Source organism: Adiantum capillus-veneris, chromosome 5 (genome assembly GCF_014529385.1).
Source record: "Adiantum capillus-veneris isolate H3 chromosome 5, ASM1452938v2, whole genome shotgun sequence".
Taxonomy (NCBI): Eukaryota; Viridiplantae; Streptophyta; class Polypodiopsida; order Polypodiales; family Pteridaceae; genus Adiantum; species Adiantum capillus-veneris.
The window spans coordinates 52,445,387-52,463,144 of record NC_140935.1 but is presented as its reverse complement, the minus strand read 5'-3'; the positions used below and the strand labels follow the sequence as shown (position 1 = coordinate 52,463,144).

The window sequence follows — 17,758 nt, the reverse complement described above, 5'->3', positions numbered from 1 at the left end:
GTGAACGCCTGGGGCGTCTGAAAACGCGCAGGAGGGGATGTAAGGTGCAACGGAATGAATGTTTGAACTTTGCTCAAGATGACTGCTCCGATCTGTGCTCAAGGTTCCTTTTATTCTTATGGAAGAGAGAGCCTTCCATTCTTAATGAGAGTGCAATGGACACAAACAAAGTGAATGGACACAGTGAATGGAAGTGCATGAGACTAAGAGATAGAGAAGAGAATACGACACGAGAGACGTTGTAAAACAGCAGAGGGGACAGGGCGTCGTCGACAGCAGAGGGGACAGGGCGTCGTCGACAACAGAGGGGGAACACCAAGTGGCGGAACAGCAGAGGGGACAGGGCGTCGTCGACAGCAGAGGGGGAACACCAAGTGGCACTAAGGCATAGGGTGGTGATCGCCTGGGGCGTCTCAAAACGCGCAACAACAGAGGGGACAGGGCGTCGTCGACAGCAGAGGGGGAACACCAAGTGGCGCTAAGGCATAGGGTGGTGAACGCCTGGGGCGTCTCAAAACGCGCAGGAGGGGATGTAAGGTGCAACGGAATGAATGTTTGAACTTTGCTCAAGATGAGTGCTCCGATCTGTGCTCAAGGTTCCTTTTATTCTTATGGAAGAGAGAGCCTTCCATTCTTAATGAGAGTGCAATGGACACAAACAAAGTGAATGGACACAGTGAATGGAAGTGCATGAGACTGAGAGATAGAGAAGAGGATACGACACCAGAGACGTTGTAAAACCCTCCTCCGAAGGCCCCACTCTTGTCGGCGAGAGTGGTCTAATATTGATTGCACAAAGTGGATGCATGTGACTGATGCAAGTCTAGGCTAGATCGATGACGACGACGGAGATGGCGAGACCGACCTAAGGGCTGAAATCTGACGCTTATGAACTGCTGTCCAAAAACGCTGCTGGCTGAAATCTGCGGCTGATTTGCTGCTGTAACAAAAACACTATTGGCTGAATTTCACCGCAATCGAAAATGTTAATGTGGGCTACTCTTTGCAGGCTGAAAACTGCTGTTTTTTAAGATGACCAAGGCTGAAATCTGCTACCTTTTGTCTGCTGAAAAACGCCAGCACAAAGGAGGGCGATTTGGGGAACTTGAAAACGCTAGGGGCTTGTGGTTCTTCTGCGACGATGCCTTGATGAAAAACGGCAATGGATGAGGTCATGTGGCGAAGTCTTGCTGAAAACGTCAGCAATGGGAAGCTATGGCGATGTGGATGGAAAAACGCTAGGGGAAATGAAGTCTTGCTTGGAGGGAAAACCACCAAGGTTCTTGCTGAGAAGCTGCCTGTTGAGCTTGGCTCATGTTGCCACTTCTCCAATTAGTGCTAGTCTAGGTTTTCTTATATACAAACTTACTCAATTTGCCCTACCTACTTTCCAACAAAAGTCACTTAAAAATAATAAGTGAAAAATGTCATAAATAGGGAAAACAGACTAAATGCACTAGAAAATTCCCCTGAAGGATTCTGATGGATTCTAATGGGAATGCTTATGATCATGTTGTGTGCAACCAGAGGATATGCATCTACACTAAGTGCCTGGGCATGCACGGTCTGCGGACAGACTCACAAAAGTGCCAGAACACTTCTAAATCTAGACTGACTGGACTGACTGAACCCTTGTCATGCTGTAGCTTATCCACGGACACACAGGGTTGGATGTGTCACGTGACATCCCTCCTTTTCAAAGTGAGGCATTGGTACCGGACTGTATGGCGTCGAGGGAGATTGCCAATAGCATCTGGAATCCTAGAAGGGACTCTTCGCTGGCCCACTCTGATGTGTGGGGTCGTGTGGTACTTGAACTTCATAAAGGTCTGCAATGCTAGCTTCTTTGGGCCGCGCCGAAAACAACACAAAGTCTTGTGTGGCTCCTTCAATGCTTCAACTTCGTCGAGAGTCATGCTTCTTTTTTCTTCAAGAATCTCCATGGCTGAAAATTCCTGAAACCACTTCCAACACAAAAACATGAACATACCCATTCCATGTAAAGTGAATGGAAAGAATCTTGTCTTCCTAAAAGATTGTGCATGCAATGTAGATGAACCAATAGACGGAGTGCCAAACCGTTCACCACAGACACGCAAACAATGAGATCGAATCTTTCTCTTTGATCTAAAGTAATCAACTGTGGCAATTCACAACGGAAATGCCCATGCTTGGTGCTCATACTTTCATGTGCTCTTTCTACAAATGTGTCATGCCAAGGAAGAGACATGGAATGTGACTTCCTTACATACATACTTTTCAGCTTTTCATGAACAATCGGCATACATTTGTGCTCATTCATGAGTAAAACGTGCTCAACGTACAATATGTCATGCCTAGGAAAAGGGATCACATAGAGACGCTGATTAAAATATAGGAATCGATCACGAATGAAACACTCGAACAATGCGTGCGTATCAATCATGCGAACACATACTACTTCCTGTGATGGTTTTTTGGACCTAGGCTCGAAAGCCAAGATCGGTTCTTCGTGATTGATCGACTCTACAATGATGTTAGCTTCACTCGAGAAAGTATCCACTAACACATCATCCATGTGAACAATCACATCATCTTCATGCAACTCATCATGCTTGTGAGAAATCACATCTTGATCATGCAAATCATCATGCTTGTCAGTGTCATCCAAATCATCATGCAAATCATTGGCATTCAAATCATCATGCTCATCATTATCATTCAATTCATCATGCTTCTCACAATCATGCGAATCCTGTGTGTCATTCTTTGGAGAAGAAGAGACTGAGAGAGTTCCTTCTCCAGAATCTCTTGCATTTGAATTTTGTGCTGAACTTGAGAAAAGAGTCGCAAGAATTTTTTCATGTGTTGGTCGCTCTTTTCTTTGATGGCTTTGTTCTCGCGATCAAATTCTGCTTGTCTTGCTTTGTTCTCTGCTTGCCTTTCTGTGCGCTCACGATCCAATTTGGCTTGTCGTTCTTTGGCTTCCAAGCGTGCTTGCTTGCGCTCACACGCTATGGCTGCCATTCTTTCTTGGTGTTTGCGCTCCATTTCTGCTCTTCTTTCTGCGCGTCTGCGATCTATTTCTGCTTTTCTTGCTTCACGTTCTAACTTCCTTCTGCTCCAACTCCTCCATAGGAGTTAGTGCAATCCTTGACGTAGATGGGGAAGGGGGAGGGTCGGAAAAACCTCCTGGTGGGGAAAATTCTTCTTTGCCTCTCTTATGCTCATCACCTCTAAGCGAAGTATCCATTCCGCTTCGAGTGATGACCATTCTGAAGTCGTGGGTTCTTGTGGGTTCTTGTGGTCTTGGGTTTTTAAGTTCACGAGGAACTTTGGTTCTTGCGGGTCTTGGTTCTTGGGGTTCTTGAGTTCTTGAGGGTTTTCTTTCGCTTCCAACCTGTGCTTGAGAAGGATCTTCTCTTCACCCGAGTTCTGCGCTTTTCCGTGGGCACACCCCTTGGCGGCCTTGCGCTCACACCAAGGTTGCTTTTTCCCACCTCACGTCGATTGGCCGGCCGCTAAGTGCACGGTCCGCTCTCAATGAGTGAAAAGAGGCACAAGGGGAGGCTGGACAAACCCTTCTTTCCTGGGATTCCTGTCACTCTTCAAAAACACGATTAGGAATCGACACGCCCAAGCGAACTTGCGTTCGTGCAACTTGAACAAGCAAAAAAATTTCTTGTGGTTCTTTCCTTGAGTGATACAGAACACTCCCAAAGCTCTAATACCAATGTAAGGTGCAGCGGAATGAATGTTTGAACTTTGCTCAAGATGAGTGCTCCGATCTGTGCTCAAGGTTCCTTTTATTCTTATGGAAGAGAGAGCCTTCCGTTCTTAATGAGAGAGTGCAATGGACACAAACAAAGTGAATGGACACAGTGAATGGAAGTGCATGAGACTGAGAGATACAGAAGAGAATACCACACTAGACATTGTAAAAGCCTCCTCCGAAGGCCCCACTCTCGTCGGCGAGAGTCGTCTACTATTGATTGCACAAACTAATACAAAGTGGATGCATGTGACTGATGCAAGTCTAGGCTAGATCGATGACGACGACGGAGATGGCGAGACCGACATAAGGGCTGAAATTTAACGCTTATGAACTGCTGTCCAAAAACGCTGCTGGCTGAAATCTGCGGCTGATTTGCTGCTGTAACAAAAACGCTACTAGCTGAAATTCACCGCGACCGAAAACGCTGATGTGGGCTACTCTTTGCGGGCTGAAAACTGCTGTTCTTTAAGGTGACCAAGGCTGAAATCTGCTACCTTTTGTCTGCTGAAAAACGCCAGCACAAAGGAGGGCGATTTGGGGAACTTGAAAACGCTAGGAGCTTGTGGTTCTTCTACGACGATGCCTTGATGAAAAACGCCAATGGATGAGGTCCTGTGGCGAAGAGTCTTGCTGAAAACGCCAGCAATGGGAAGCTATGGTGATGTGGATGGAAAAACGCTAGGGGAGTTGAAGTCTTGCTTGGAGGGAAAACCACCAAGGTTCTTGCTGAGAAGCTGCCTATTGAGCTTGGCTCCTTTTGCCTCTTCTCCAATTAGTGCTAGTCTAGGTTTGCTTATATACAAACTTACTCAATTTACCCTACCTATTTTCCAACAAAAGTCACTTAAAAATTATAAGTGAAAAATGTCAAAAATAGGAACAATAGGCTAAATGCACTAGAAAATTCCCCTGAAGGATTCTGATGGATTCTGATGGGAATGCTTATGATCATGTTGTGTGCAACCAGAGGATATGCATCTACACTAAGTGCCTGGGCATGCACGGTCTGCGAACAGACTCACAAAAGTGCCAGAACACTTCTAAATCTAGATTGACTGAACTGACTAAACCCTTGTCATGTTGTAGCTTGTCCACGGACACATAGGGTTAGATGTGACACGCGACAGGGGAGGCGCTGCCGAGCGCAGCGTTCTAAAACGTTGTCTGCAGTGGGGGAGTTTGATGCCGTCAGTAGCTTGCCCAACAGCGTTTTAAAACGCTAACGCTAGGGCTACGAAGGACAGTGTGGGGGAGACTGGCGTCGGGAGTGATAAAAGCCTTGCATTTTAGAACGCAGTGAGCAAAATTTAAACGCTGGCAACCAGGCACGGGACGTGGTTCTCTTCTCAAGCTCTGCTGGACTGCTCCTCTATGCCAAGGGCTTCAAGCACGAGCTACCTCGAGCTCTAATACCATGTCAAAGTCGACGATGCGGAAGCGTAGAGACCAAGGGGAGTGAGCGAGAGCGAGAGAGAGAGAGAGTCTCCTGAACCAATCAACCTTAGCAATGAATAACTGAATGTGTATACAATGGAGGCAAGGGGTTGCTTATATAGCAATCCCAGTAAATTGCCCTACCCAAGACTTTGACAAATAAGTAAAATAAATACCTAAAAGCCAAACTAAATAATGGAACCACATTGGGCAGTTCACTTGAGATGCCAAAACTTTAACATCACTATCTATTCTTAACGTACAGAAAGGTTTCATAAACCACGAAAATTGGTATTCCCTCCCATGTGTTGCCTATCTGCAAAGTAATTGGGTTCTTTAGGAATTCAAAAAACTTACTTTGATTATGAGATTTAAAGGCCCCCCAAATTTTTCCATTGCTTGAAAATTGTCTTCATGGCTTTCTCTTTCATGTTCTTGACATGTCACGTGCGCACTGCAATTGCGCCACGTGGACAAGCTTCTGCTACAGTCTAGCGTCAATCTTAGCTTAGGACCTAGCCTGGCACCTTTGTGAGCCTAACAGGACGTGCATGTCGAGGCCGGTCATAGTTACATACCCTCACTTGCACAGTTAAGTCACTTAAGCATAAAGGCATACGAACAGTCACTTAAGTCGTATATTAATAAGTGACTTTGACATCACATTTCTTAAAAGTAGGTAGGGCAAATGGCTAAAGGACCTATAAAAGAAGCCCTTGGGTGCCAGGAGAAGGGAGAGGAGCAGTAGAAGAGCCTTTCAGCAGTACCAGCGCTTGGGCAGCCATCAGCCAAAGTTTCTCCAGCAGCCATTAGCGTTTTCACATTCAAGAAGATCTCGTTCAGAGAACAGATTGAGCGGTTCACCTTGGGTCTCCTATAGAGATCCGAGATCACTGCTTGGAGTACATGTCAGCTTCTATTCAGGAGTTGATGAGTCATGCGAAGCGGGGCTTTGCCATTCACTCTGGCAGTCTGACCTAACCCCACAGATGAGGCCATGACACAACAAGCCGAACAGACTTCTGGGACTGAAAGTAGAAAGAAAAAGAGCAACCCAGAGAAAAAGGATGCACGACCCAAGCTTACTCCTGAGGAGAGAGCTCGCTTCATCAGAGAGGGGAAGTGCTTTGGATGCGGGGAACATGGACATATCTCCGCGAAGTGCCCTAAAAAGGCACCGAAAGAACAGAATGATAAGGACGACGACAGGCCTGAGAGTTCGAGAGCAATTGAGGAACGTGGCAGAAAAGGCAGATAGAAAAGCAGAACTGGTACCACATGGCGTGGGACCTGCACCGAATCAAATGAAGTACAAACTTTGCCGCTTTTTGGGGCAAAGTGAAGGATCAGGAAGCTCTTTTGAAGGAGCCAAGGCTAACTTCTTTTCACTTGGAATTGGCGACTCGATTTGGAATTACGCCCGACAGACTGACGCAACAGGCGGAGATAGTTTGACTGGCACCCGGATGGGATGTTTCCATTACACCGAGCATTGGCAAACTTCGTTTGCAATGACAGGGGTGTTCAGGGCACGCGAGTGATTCTACTCGGAATCCCTTGGTACCACCATAACTACGCCGTGGTTGACTACCGGGCCGAGAAAGCGACTTTGACAAATGAAGGGCTCAGAGATTGTACTTGATAAACTTCAGTTTCTTTACTCATTCTTTTGGGAGAGAATTGAACGATGGATAAAGGTTGAATATGTTTTGACCTGAACAAAAGAACACCAAGATTTTTTCTCCACACTCATGCCGATTGCTTTTTAGAGGGCCTGAAGATCAAACCATTGATCTGATACCTGGAAGCACGCCACCGAACCGGCCACCTTACCATGTGAGCCAAGTACAGACTGAAAAGATTATGAACCAAGTGAAAGGCCTCTTGGAAAAGAATCTTGTCCAGCCTAGTACTTCACCGTATTGCTCTCCACTGTTGTTGGATTTGAAGAAAGACGGATCTTGGAGAATGTGCATCAATTATAGAACTCTCAACAAAATCGCCATCAAGAACAGATTTTCGATTCCTAGGATCGATGATATACTCGACAAGTTACAGGGATCCTCGTGCTTTAGCAGGATTGACTTGAAGAGTGGATATCATCAGATCCGAATCGCGCCGGGAGACATCTACAAGACAGCCTTTCGGACTACTTTTGGGTTATTTGAGTTTTTGGTGATGCCTTTTGGCTTAACCAATGCTCCTGCGACATTTAACCGGACGATGGACAGGATTTTTCGGGAGTACAGGCTATTTGTTGGCACTTTCTTTGATGATATCATTGTTTTCTCCAAAAATGAGGCAGAACACAGAGATTATCTGCTTCAGAGATACACTTTTTGGGACACTTTGTCTCAGCAGCAGCAGGAGTGCAAATGGATTCGGCCAAGATAGAGACTATACGTGATTGGCCCGATTTGAAGAATGTCCATGAAGTTAGAAGCTTCTTGGGACTGTGTTCGTGCTACAGGCGGTTCATACGAAAGTTTGCAGAGGTTGCTTCCCCTTTGCATATCTTGACACAGAAAGGAGTCCCTTTCTCGTGGGGATCCACAAAGGTGACTGCCTTTCAGACATGAAAGAGAAATTGACTACGGGACCAGTTTTGACTTTGCCGGACTTGCAGAAGTCATTTGAAGTATATTGTGATGCTTGTGGTCGTAGTCTGGGTGCGGTCTTGATGCAAGAAGGCCATGTCATAGCTTACGAGAGCCGATTGTTCTCTAGGCCGGAGATGACAGCACAGATTTATGAGAAAGAGCTTTTAGCGGTTATCCATGCTCTTACTCAGTGGCGGCATTACCTACTCGGAGCGGATTTTACTGTCTTTACAGACCATCAGAGTTTGTGCTACTTCTTGTCATAGAAGCAGCTTTCAGAAAAGCAGATGCGGTGGGCGAACATCTTGTCACAGTTTCACTTCCAGATTGTCCATGTGCAGGGACAGAAGAATGTGGTGGGGTGGCAAATGCTTTGTCTCGGAAGCCGTTGGTTCTGGCTATTTCCGAGATACAACATAGAAGCTTTGAGGATATGGTCGATCAGTATGCCACAGATACAGATTTTGCAGATATTTTCACACAGATACGGGATGGGGAGACAGTAGCAGGATACTCCAATCGGAAGGCTACTTGATGAGAAAAACCATGTTGTGCGTTACACAGCCGTTGAGGGAAAAGGTTATGACTGAATGCCACTGTCCACCTTTTACGGGTCACCGCGGCATTGCTACCACCATGAAGGGGGTAGAGAGATACTTCTTTTGGCCGAGACTCAAAAAGGATGTGGAAGAGTTTGTGCGCAGTTGCTCAGTATGCCAGAAGGTCAAGTTTGACAGGCATAAGGCACAAGGATTGTTACAGCCTTTACCCATACCCACCCGCCCCTGGGAAAGTATTGAAATGGATTTGATTTTTGATCTCCCGAGAACACAAAATGATCACGATGATTTTCCGATTACATGGCACATTTGAGACGATTGTCTCCGACAGAGACCCCAGATTTATGAATTTGTTTTGGAAGGCAATTTGGGAGAACATTGGCACGCAGTTGCAATTCTCGTCATCGCTCCACTCGCAGATTGATGGGCAATCTGAGATTGCAAATTTAGTGGTTCTAGATTTCTTGAAGTCCTATATCTCGAATCAGAAGACTCAATGGGAAAAGTACCTACCTTTGGTGGAATTTGCCTACAATAACACGATACACTCTTCGACGGGGAAGGCGCCATTTGAGATTGTTGAAGGTGCTGCGAAGGTTCCACCCTTCCTAAGCACGAAAGATAAGATTTTTGAAGCGAATGAATATACACGAGATTTGGATACGGCTTTTGCCAAGGTTCGCGAGACTTTGCAGAAGTCTCAAGAACGACAAAAAAATGCAGCGGATCGCCATCGTCACGACTTGAAATTGAAGGAGGATGATTGGGTGCTCTTACGTTTTGAGAAGGCATGCCTAAGAAAGAAAAAGGAAAAGGAGAGGCTTTTTCCAAAGCTTAGTATGCGATCACTGAAAAGATAAATGATGTCTCCTTCCGATTGAAACTGCCTGATACTTGGAGAATTCACAATGCATTCCATGTGAGTCTCTTAAAACCTTTTAAGGGTGATCTGCGCGAAGATGGGGAGCCTGATGAGCAACCCGAAGTGGAAGAAAACGAGGAGATCCTTGTTCCTGAACAGATTTTGGCACTTAAGGATACGAAGAATAAAGGTAAAGTCCGAAGGCGTTTCTTGGTTAAGTTCAAGAACTATCCTACATTGGATGCGAAGTTGATGGAGGAGGAGGACCTAGCAGATATTCCTCAGATTGTGAAACTTTACCTCGATGCTTTTGGTTTAGCATAGTCTACTCCAAACGGAACCCAAAATTCAGCTTGGCCGGAGATCTGGTGGAGTGGGATACACAAGAGGGGAGTCACTCCACTCCTTTGTTAACAGATGCCTTGATTTTGATACTAGAGTCACTGATGTCTCTTTGAGCTTCAGGGATACTGAGAGCTGACAGTATTCTGCTGGATGACTTTATGAAGTGGAATTCCTGATTATGATATTGATTTGTTATTGACTTCTTTTAAGTGCAGGAACTGATAGACGAGATGACTGCAACATTTTGGTCTGATTGATCTCGAATAGATATGGTTGCAATAGGGGTTAGTCAATCGGACATCGATGAGGTCCCGATTGCATCTAGATGCGATTGCTAGCTACATTCACGATAAATCATGGTCTAAGATCCGAATGAATGTTAAATGTCATGAGATGTCTTGTGATGTCTAGTGATGTCCTATGATGTCGTGTGATGTGACTGTCGATTTGATACATGTGCTAGATGTGTGTTCCTAGTACGTAGGTACTAACAGTCAGTGTCTGCTAAGACGGTTTATGGCTTCTGTCGGTTTTGCAGGCGTAATCGTCGTCGATTACAATGGTTTCAAGAGGGGGGTATGTCACAAAGTGATGACGTGGCTACCGATAGCAGAATCCCTAATCTCTGCCAAAAACCCTAAAAATCTTGCAAACCCTAATTTCTGCCAAAAACCCTAATTTTGCAGAAACCCTAAGTTCTGGAGACCCTAATTGCTGGTTGAAACCCTAAGTGGCTCGAAACCCTAAAACAGGCGCCAATGCCACATGGCAGCAGTGTACGGACTTTCGGGTTTTTTGGGACTAAAAAAGCAGCAGCTAGCGACGTTATTGCAGCTTTTTGGCTACGCAAATGGCCAAGGAGAGAGAGAGATGATGATCTGCTTTATTTTTAATGAAAACTCTAAAGAGGGTTTGAAAGAGAAATAGATTCTGCTTTATTTTTGAAGCTTTTGGGGCTCTGCTTTTGGGCATCCCTTGTAACCTTTAAATTAGGAACTCCGTCGGGCCAGTGCAAATCTATTGTGATCTGTGAATTGTTTTGAAGTGGTTATTTGGTGCTGTGGTGATTGATTCTTGACTTGGAGTCTCCAAGTCTGTTACGCGTGGTAGCAGTCCCCGAACCATTGACTGTGCTAGAAGTTCGGCATTCAGCCATAGCATCATCGTCGTCGCCATCGTCAATGTAGTACGCTTTCGTCGACACAGCACACCATAGTACCCGCAGGACCTCGTCGTCGACTTCACCTCTTCAACACAGAACCGTCGTCGACCTCACCGTCTTCGACACAGAACCGTCGTCGACTTCACTGTCTTCGACATAGTACTGTCATTGACTTCATCGTCGTCGACAAAGACCCTTAGTACCTCGTCGTCGACTTCATCGTCTTCGACATAGACCTCGTCGTCGACCTCCCCGTCTTCGACATAGAACCCGCAGTACCCGTCATCGATATCATTGTCATCGACATAGACCCATCAGTACCTCGTCGTTGACATCACCGTCGTCTGCATAAAACCTCTCAATTCCTCAGTACCCAGTAGTTCCCAGCACCAGTAGCATCAGTTCAGTACCAAGCATCAGTAGTGTCAGTACCCCTTAGCATCAGCATCTCAGCATTTAGTCATTGTATTAGCATTGTGCAAGAATAAAGAAAGTACTTGCTTTGGCAACAGAGTAAGGGGGCCCTTGAGGGTTGGGACCCGACATCCCTAGCAACAAAGCAAGGGGTCCCTTGAGGGTTGGGACCCGACATCCCTGTGTCGTCTCTTTTCTCTCTCTTGTCTCTCTCTTTCTTTCAATTCGATTCAATTCTTTCAAGTGAAGTAAAGCAACCCTTGTGTTTGTGTGCGGAGTAGTAGATCCGAGCAAAATCCTTATTCTCTTCCACTGCACTTGACACGTTGTTCGAGGACTCATCATGAAAATCGGTATCTTCATCATCTATGACTTCAAGTTTGACCTCCACTTCCTCATACTCCACCTCCATCTCAATGTTATTGGTCTCTCTAGGATTCTCCTCCTACACATTATAAGTGATCTCTTGGGGATTCTACATTACTGTTGAAAGAAGCTGCCCAATCTGGATTGGATTGCCCGTAGGCGAGAAATCAATGTGTCGTGATACCATTGGTCTAATGCCTAGGCAATAATGGACAATAGCTCACTTAAAGTAGATAAATCTAATAGAGATTTTAACCTATAATAGATATAAGATATCATGAGACAAATTGATAGATTCCATTATCTTATAATAATACAAGATTCTTCCAGAGAGATGGCGGCCTAATTATGAAAAGGCAGCCTAAGAGACAGAGAGCGTAAAAAGACCCATACAATTAGGTGTTCAGCCCTTTAGATAGAGGTTTGTGTGTATGTGTGTGTGTGTGTGTGTGTTTACACATGGCAGGTGTGCCATTTGTCTGCACTTTCCTCTTCTAACTGAGCTTGGAGTGGGCAAATGTGCCATGTGGACATGTGGCTTCCTGCCCGATTGCTAGTACCTGTGGCTGAGGTCGCTCCTAGCCGAAAATAACAATGCATGACTGAGAATGGGTAGGCCTTGGCTGAAAGTCCAATGTGAGGTCACCTTATGCTCCTGCCTTGCATGTGTGGTCACTTGCCATGCATGTCCACTTGCCTTATGTGTGACCACCTACCATGCATGAACTCCACTTGTTGCCACCTGCCATGCATGAGCTTCACTTGCCTTGCATGTGTTGCCACTTGCCATGCATAAGCTGTCCAAGTCTCCACTTACCTTGGCCAAGTGTCCACTTCCCCTTGCATGTGCCACTTTTTCCGTGCATGCTTTGCCCGTTACAAGGGTCATCCAGCTGCCATGTATCCCTCTGCTGCTAATTCTCAACGAGCACCTCAAGCTCCTCTCCCCTAAGCGCCCAGCAAGCACCTCAATCACCTGAAGCTCCTCAAGCATCAGAAGCTTGCAGCTCCTATAAACATTCAGCAAACATGACAAGGGCATACAACAATTGCAGATGATCAGCCCTCTACATGGCTATGGGCCAAATTGGTGACGTGAGCTCCACCCCATAGTGCCTCGTGTCTCATGTTCTCTTTTGTTTTAGGTTTGTTGTTTTCACTCAATTAGTGGTGTTGCTGCTTTGCTTTACCACCTTGTCAGGTGACTTGTCAGTTTGAGTGACTACTACTAGTTGTGAAATTGAGTACAAGGAAACTTTCACAACTACAGTTGAGTGCGTTTGGATCAAACGCCTTATGGCTGATTTGGGAGTTGGAGAAGAGTCTAGCACCATCTTCATTGACAGGCAAAGCGCATTGGCAGTTGCAAGGAACCCGGTGTTTCATACCAACAAGAGACTCTTGCACGAGATATGAGTCACGTTTGTGTGTCTACGTAGGAAAACCTGCAAATCTTTTCACAAAGGCTCTGTCTCATAAGAAGTTCAAAGCTTTTCGCAAAGATTTGAGCTTACTCCCCCTTGTGGATTGATCACATTAGGGTCTGGCATTTCCTTGTACATGGGTGATCACTACTAGCTAAGGTGTACTGCATCACTCCCCCATGCGGGAAGACACTGGGGGGGGGGGTGTTGTGTGTGAACACGCACAGAACTGCTATCTTTTTTTCCTTACTAGGAGGCTTTTGTCCTCTACTTGTATATAAACCCATCATTCTAAGGCAAGCCTTGTCTTTATTTTAGCACACTTAGTAATACTGATTTTTGTGTTGTGTGCTTCTTTGTCTTCTTCTATATCTTTGTGTGCATTCCTACAACCATATTTCCAACGTTGCCTACAAAGCCCCTAAATCATCCATGATGCCATAAATGGGACAACTAGGGAATTGAGGGGACACGTGTATCCTTGCTTTTAAAAATACCATTGAAAGCGCCGCTTTTGTCCACCTCTTTTATAAATATCATTGAAAGCACCTCTTTTGTGCGTTCATAATGAGAATCTTGCTTTTAGGAATCATGTACCTACGATGGTGAGCTGAGACCCACATTCCCTATCGTAGGCCTACATTATTTCACTAGAAGGGAAACAAGACTTCTTCTCCCTCCCCCACCATGTATGAGAAAACAAGACCTCCCCCCCCCTCTTCTCTCTCTCTCTCTCTCTCTCTCTCTCTCTCTCTCTCTCTCTCTCTCGTGTGCGTGTGTGTATGTACCTGTGTTGCGTTCCTGCTGCATAGCCCTCGGCACCTTGGAACTAGGACATTGAGGCCTCTGAGCTTGCCCTATTGGCGTCTGTGAGAGATGGCTGCCTGTGAGCGGACAAGCTGCCTGCGAAAATGGGCCTATGGACGCCATGTGCCAGCTTGCTGCTCTTCGTTACTTGATCTTCCCTTCTACAAAAATCCCATTTTCCACTTTTCAAATCGGATATCCAAAGCTTTTTTATCTTCAAAGAGAGAGAGAGAGAGAGAGAGAGAGAGAGAGAGCTTGCAATTGTAATTCAATCGTCAAATTGGAGCCATTTGGCAATATGAACAACGATTGGATAAGCATAAGTCAATTAGCAACAAGTTGTGTCCCTTCTCAACATTGCCCAAAATTCAAATCCCAATAGTGTACGTGTTCTATTCTGGATCTAAATTGAACGTATCCATGTGTTTCTACTAGCCATTTTTGTGCAAATAGAATAACCGCGGGCATGTGGAAATCCCCTACTATTAACGTCGAAATTAGTATCTTTAGTAGCTCAAGTGTGTAGTCTAGAGAGCCCCATGGGAAGAGAAATTTCATATTGTTAGCACCCCATTGTTGCAAACCATGTACGAGAATTCTTCAATATGGCACCAATGCGAACTTTTATGTTATCTAAGGTACCAATCATGCAAAAGACCTTGCAAGAATGCACTCCATTATATGTATGCGGAGACTAGGTTTAGCTTTGTGAAGAGTTATGCGAAATTGTGAGCACTTTAAATGTGGCACGAGATGTTACTTTTGCAATTGACCACAAGCCAATCTAACCTACCCAAAACTATTGAAATGTAGTAATTGGTCTTTCTGGAGGTCCTATAAGATGCCAGATATGCAAACCCAAAGTAGTTGAGATATACTCAAGACTATCATTGAAAGAGATACACCCCCCCTAAAGTCCATTTGTCATATTTTTTATTCTTTGTACTTTCTATAGAATGTGCAAATTAATTACAACTTTGGTCCCCATTCCTCAACATGGCCCAACTCCCAAGAAAGTATCGACTCCTTCTTGCTCAGCACATTATGCACCCTCCATTTCGACTAATGAAGAAATGCTTCCAAATAGGGAAGGCATGTCCGTGTGTGATTTCTTGCTATCATCCAATGATGAAGTGCATTCCTAGTGTTGGAAACCATGTGAATGAATTCTTCCCCCAATGGATGTTGATGAAAATCGAGCGGATATCTTTATATTTTTAAGGCACAGAAACCAATAGTCATTTTTCAATCATTAACAATGCCATAAATCATAGAAACCTTGTGTCAGACTTGTGAAAAGTAATTGCAAATGAAATGGTAAGTATTTAAGTAATAATGGTATGAATGTGTAAGCGTGTTGAGTATGATATGAAATGTCATCAAGATTGCAATAGACACCATGTTGCATCACATGGTGTCCAAATTGTTGACACACACTTGGGATTGTGTTGGCCTTTGTGAAGAGCCTTTTTTTTGGCTTTCTAGAACAAGCCTTAGTGCAGGAGTTAGGCATAACTTGCACAAGAAGATTTAGAATTTTTCTCGCGAAGGAAAACGGAGTCTTTTCCAATGTTTTTCATACAATGCATAACATCATGAGCTTCTGCTCGAGAGGCACCGCATACCTAGATAGGTACGATTGGAGAGACAGGGGACCACCGGGCCGGTGGTCCACTGCCCCCAATCGTACCTACCTAGGTATGCAGTGCCTACCCCACAGAAGCTCATGATGTTGAGGTAAGTCACAATGTGGGAATCATTGTGAGAATTTGTCTAAAACTTCTTGTGTTGGAGACTTGATTATTTTTGGCTTTCTTAAAGAAACCCTTAGTGATGTGTTGCGTTGGGGAGACTTTCATTGTTTTCAGTGCATGATAAAGACTTACCTTTCATTTCACATCCTCATCCTGACATGTCTTTACTTTTCTTGCATTCTATTGTTTTAGATGCTAAAGTGAAGCTTTACCTTACATAATTTTAGTAAATTTTACACACATACACACACATATATATGTATTTTTTTTCATTCTATTGTTTTAGAACGCTAAAGTGAAACTTCACATTGCTTAATTCTAATAAATTCTATACACACACACATATATTAATTAGATCTTTTTATTTCACCTTTCATTTCACAACTTCACATGGCTTTACATTTCTTGCATTTTATAGCTTGATTTCAGTCATTGTTAACGTTCGAGAAAGTCTCTTTTATAAGCGGTTGCTAATCAAGTTTCCTTCTCACAAAGAAGAAAACCAAAAATACTAGCAAAAATTTCGAGATTTGCAAAATTTTGGGACGACTTTCCTTTCTCACATATTTCATAGATTTTTTTTCCGTTTACCATGGTTTGCAGCTAGCTAGTCTCAATTTTCAATCGGCTCAAGACTAAGCCGAGGCAATCCTTTCCCAAACACTGATACCAATTTAATTCAACCTAACAATTTTATCACTTTCTTATTGTTTGTGAAAGCCGTCGTGACTCTTTCACTTGTTTATACTACCTTTGCATGTGGTTCGGTGAATCCTTTGAAAGTTTCTTTGCATCTATAAATATTTCCCTTCATTTCAAAGCCTCACATGACTTCCTTTTCCCTTTTATGCTTTAGAATACCAACATGAATCTTTACCTTGGTTATAAAACATCCTATAAACAATCCTAGAATGTATAGGTGAAAGCATGGTACGATGTACTCTTTGAATAGTGTTTTTGCAAAAAGAATTGATGGGTCCTTAGTGTACTTAAATAAAGCTACATTTTACAGCTCTAAAAACATGGAAATCCTCTCTAAACTCAATAAATGCATGATACTTATGTGATTCCAATAATTGTGAGTGATCTTCACATTGGTCTCGTCTCAAACTTCCTCCACTCTTTCCATGCATCTCTCCATGTCCCTTCCCACCTACTCTCTCTATGCTTCTCTCACTTCCTCTTTGTGCCTCCCTTGCTACACATCCCCCCCCCCCCCTCCCTCTCTCTCTCTCTCTCTCTCTCTCTCTCTCTCTCTCTCTCTCTCTCTGTGCACGTGCAAACATGTGTGAGTGTCCTTTTTTCCTTGCCTCCCTTATCCCACTTACGTTGACCAACTATGTGTGCTTGCAAGATCATCATGTGTATATTCAAAGTGTTTTGATAGAAGCAAACATGCGTCGAGAAGCAGGTCGGAAGATCGTATCTCTGATACCAATTGTGAGGTGGGCAATGCGTGTGTGTGTGTGTGTGTGGAGTGGGAAGGGGAAGAGAAGAGGTGACACTATGTGGGTGGAGAAACCTCTCAATAGAAGTGGCATTGAGATTGCTTCTTCTTGTTTGTGTATGTACAAGCAATAAGGATAAAGTGTGGGCAGCTGGATCTAGTGTCTGGCCCTGGGTAAGGATAAAGTGTGGGTGGTTGAATCTAGTGTCCGGCCTGAGGTAAGGCGCACTGCCTTTACCCCAACAAATGTTGATAGTGGCAAGTCACGTGCCACTTTTTTTGCAGCTAGCTTATATGCACTTTCAATGTTTTCGACCATGCTCAACAATGTCTTAGTGCTTTCTATTGTTGCCTAAAAAATCATCTTGTTGGGAAGCCCTAGTTGGAACTAGTACGGCCGACCACCTTCGGCGGCCTCTCTCTCTCTTTCTCTCTCCCTTTTTATCGCGTGCACAGGAGCTTGTCTTATTTTTGGACTTTAACCTTCAACTCGCAGATGTCGACACATGGAAAGAGCTCCCACTTCCGCCATATTATGTTAGTATAAATGCCTAGTGGGTATGGACATCTCAAAATCCTACCAATAATTTTTGCCTATCCTTCTCTATAAAAGTTGCTAGTAAGTTTCAAGAAATAATGCATTGTAAATGATGCAAGACCACGCATGACCTCGTCACTATATGGCACGGCTCTAACCAGGGGGGATCTAAGGCCCGAATTTGGTGGCGTGAGCCGGCTTTAATCTCGATCGTCGGATCATGTAGTGAACTAGGGGTGAACTCGGGGCAAAAATGGCGCCCCAAGTTCACTCCTAGTTCACCCGCTTCGC

General features: G+C 44.4%; 1 protein-coding gene across 3 annotated transcripts in view; it reads right to left on the bottom strand.

The window, feature by feature from the left end:
* The window catches only part of LOC147457315 (NF-kappa-B inhibitor-like protein), a 95,680-nt gene extending 81,738 nt beyond the window's left edge, over positions 1-13,942 (bottom strand). For 2 of the 3 annotated variants that reach the window (XM_086512234.1, XM_086512235.1), the window contains exon 1: positions 13,710-13,942. In XM_086512234.1, the coding sequence (XP_086368360.1) occupies positions 13,710-13,851 (142 nt within the window). In that variant the 5' untranslated portion in view covers positions 13,852-13,942. The remainder of the gene's footprint in view (positions 1-13,709) is intronic. The other variant, XM_086512233.1, reaches the window with a different exon arrangement.
* Between the last annotated feature and the right edge of the window lie 3,816 nt (positions 13,943-17,758).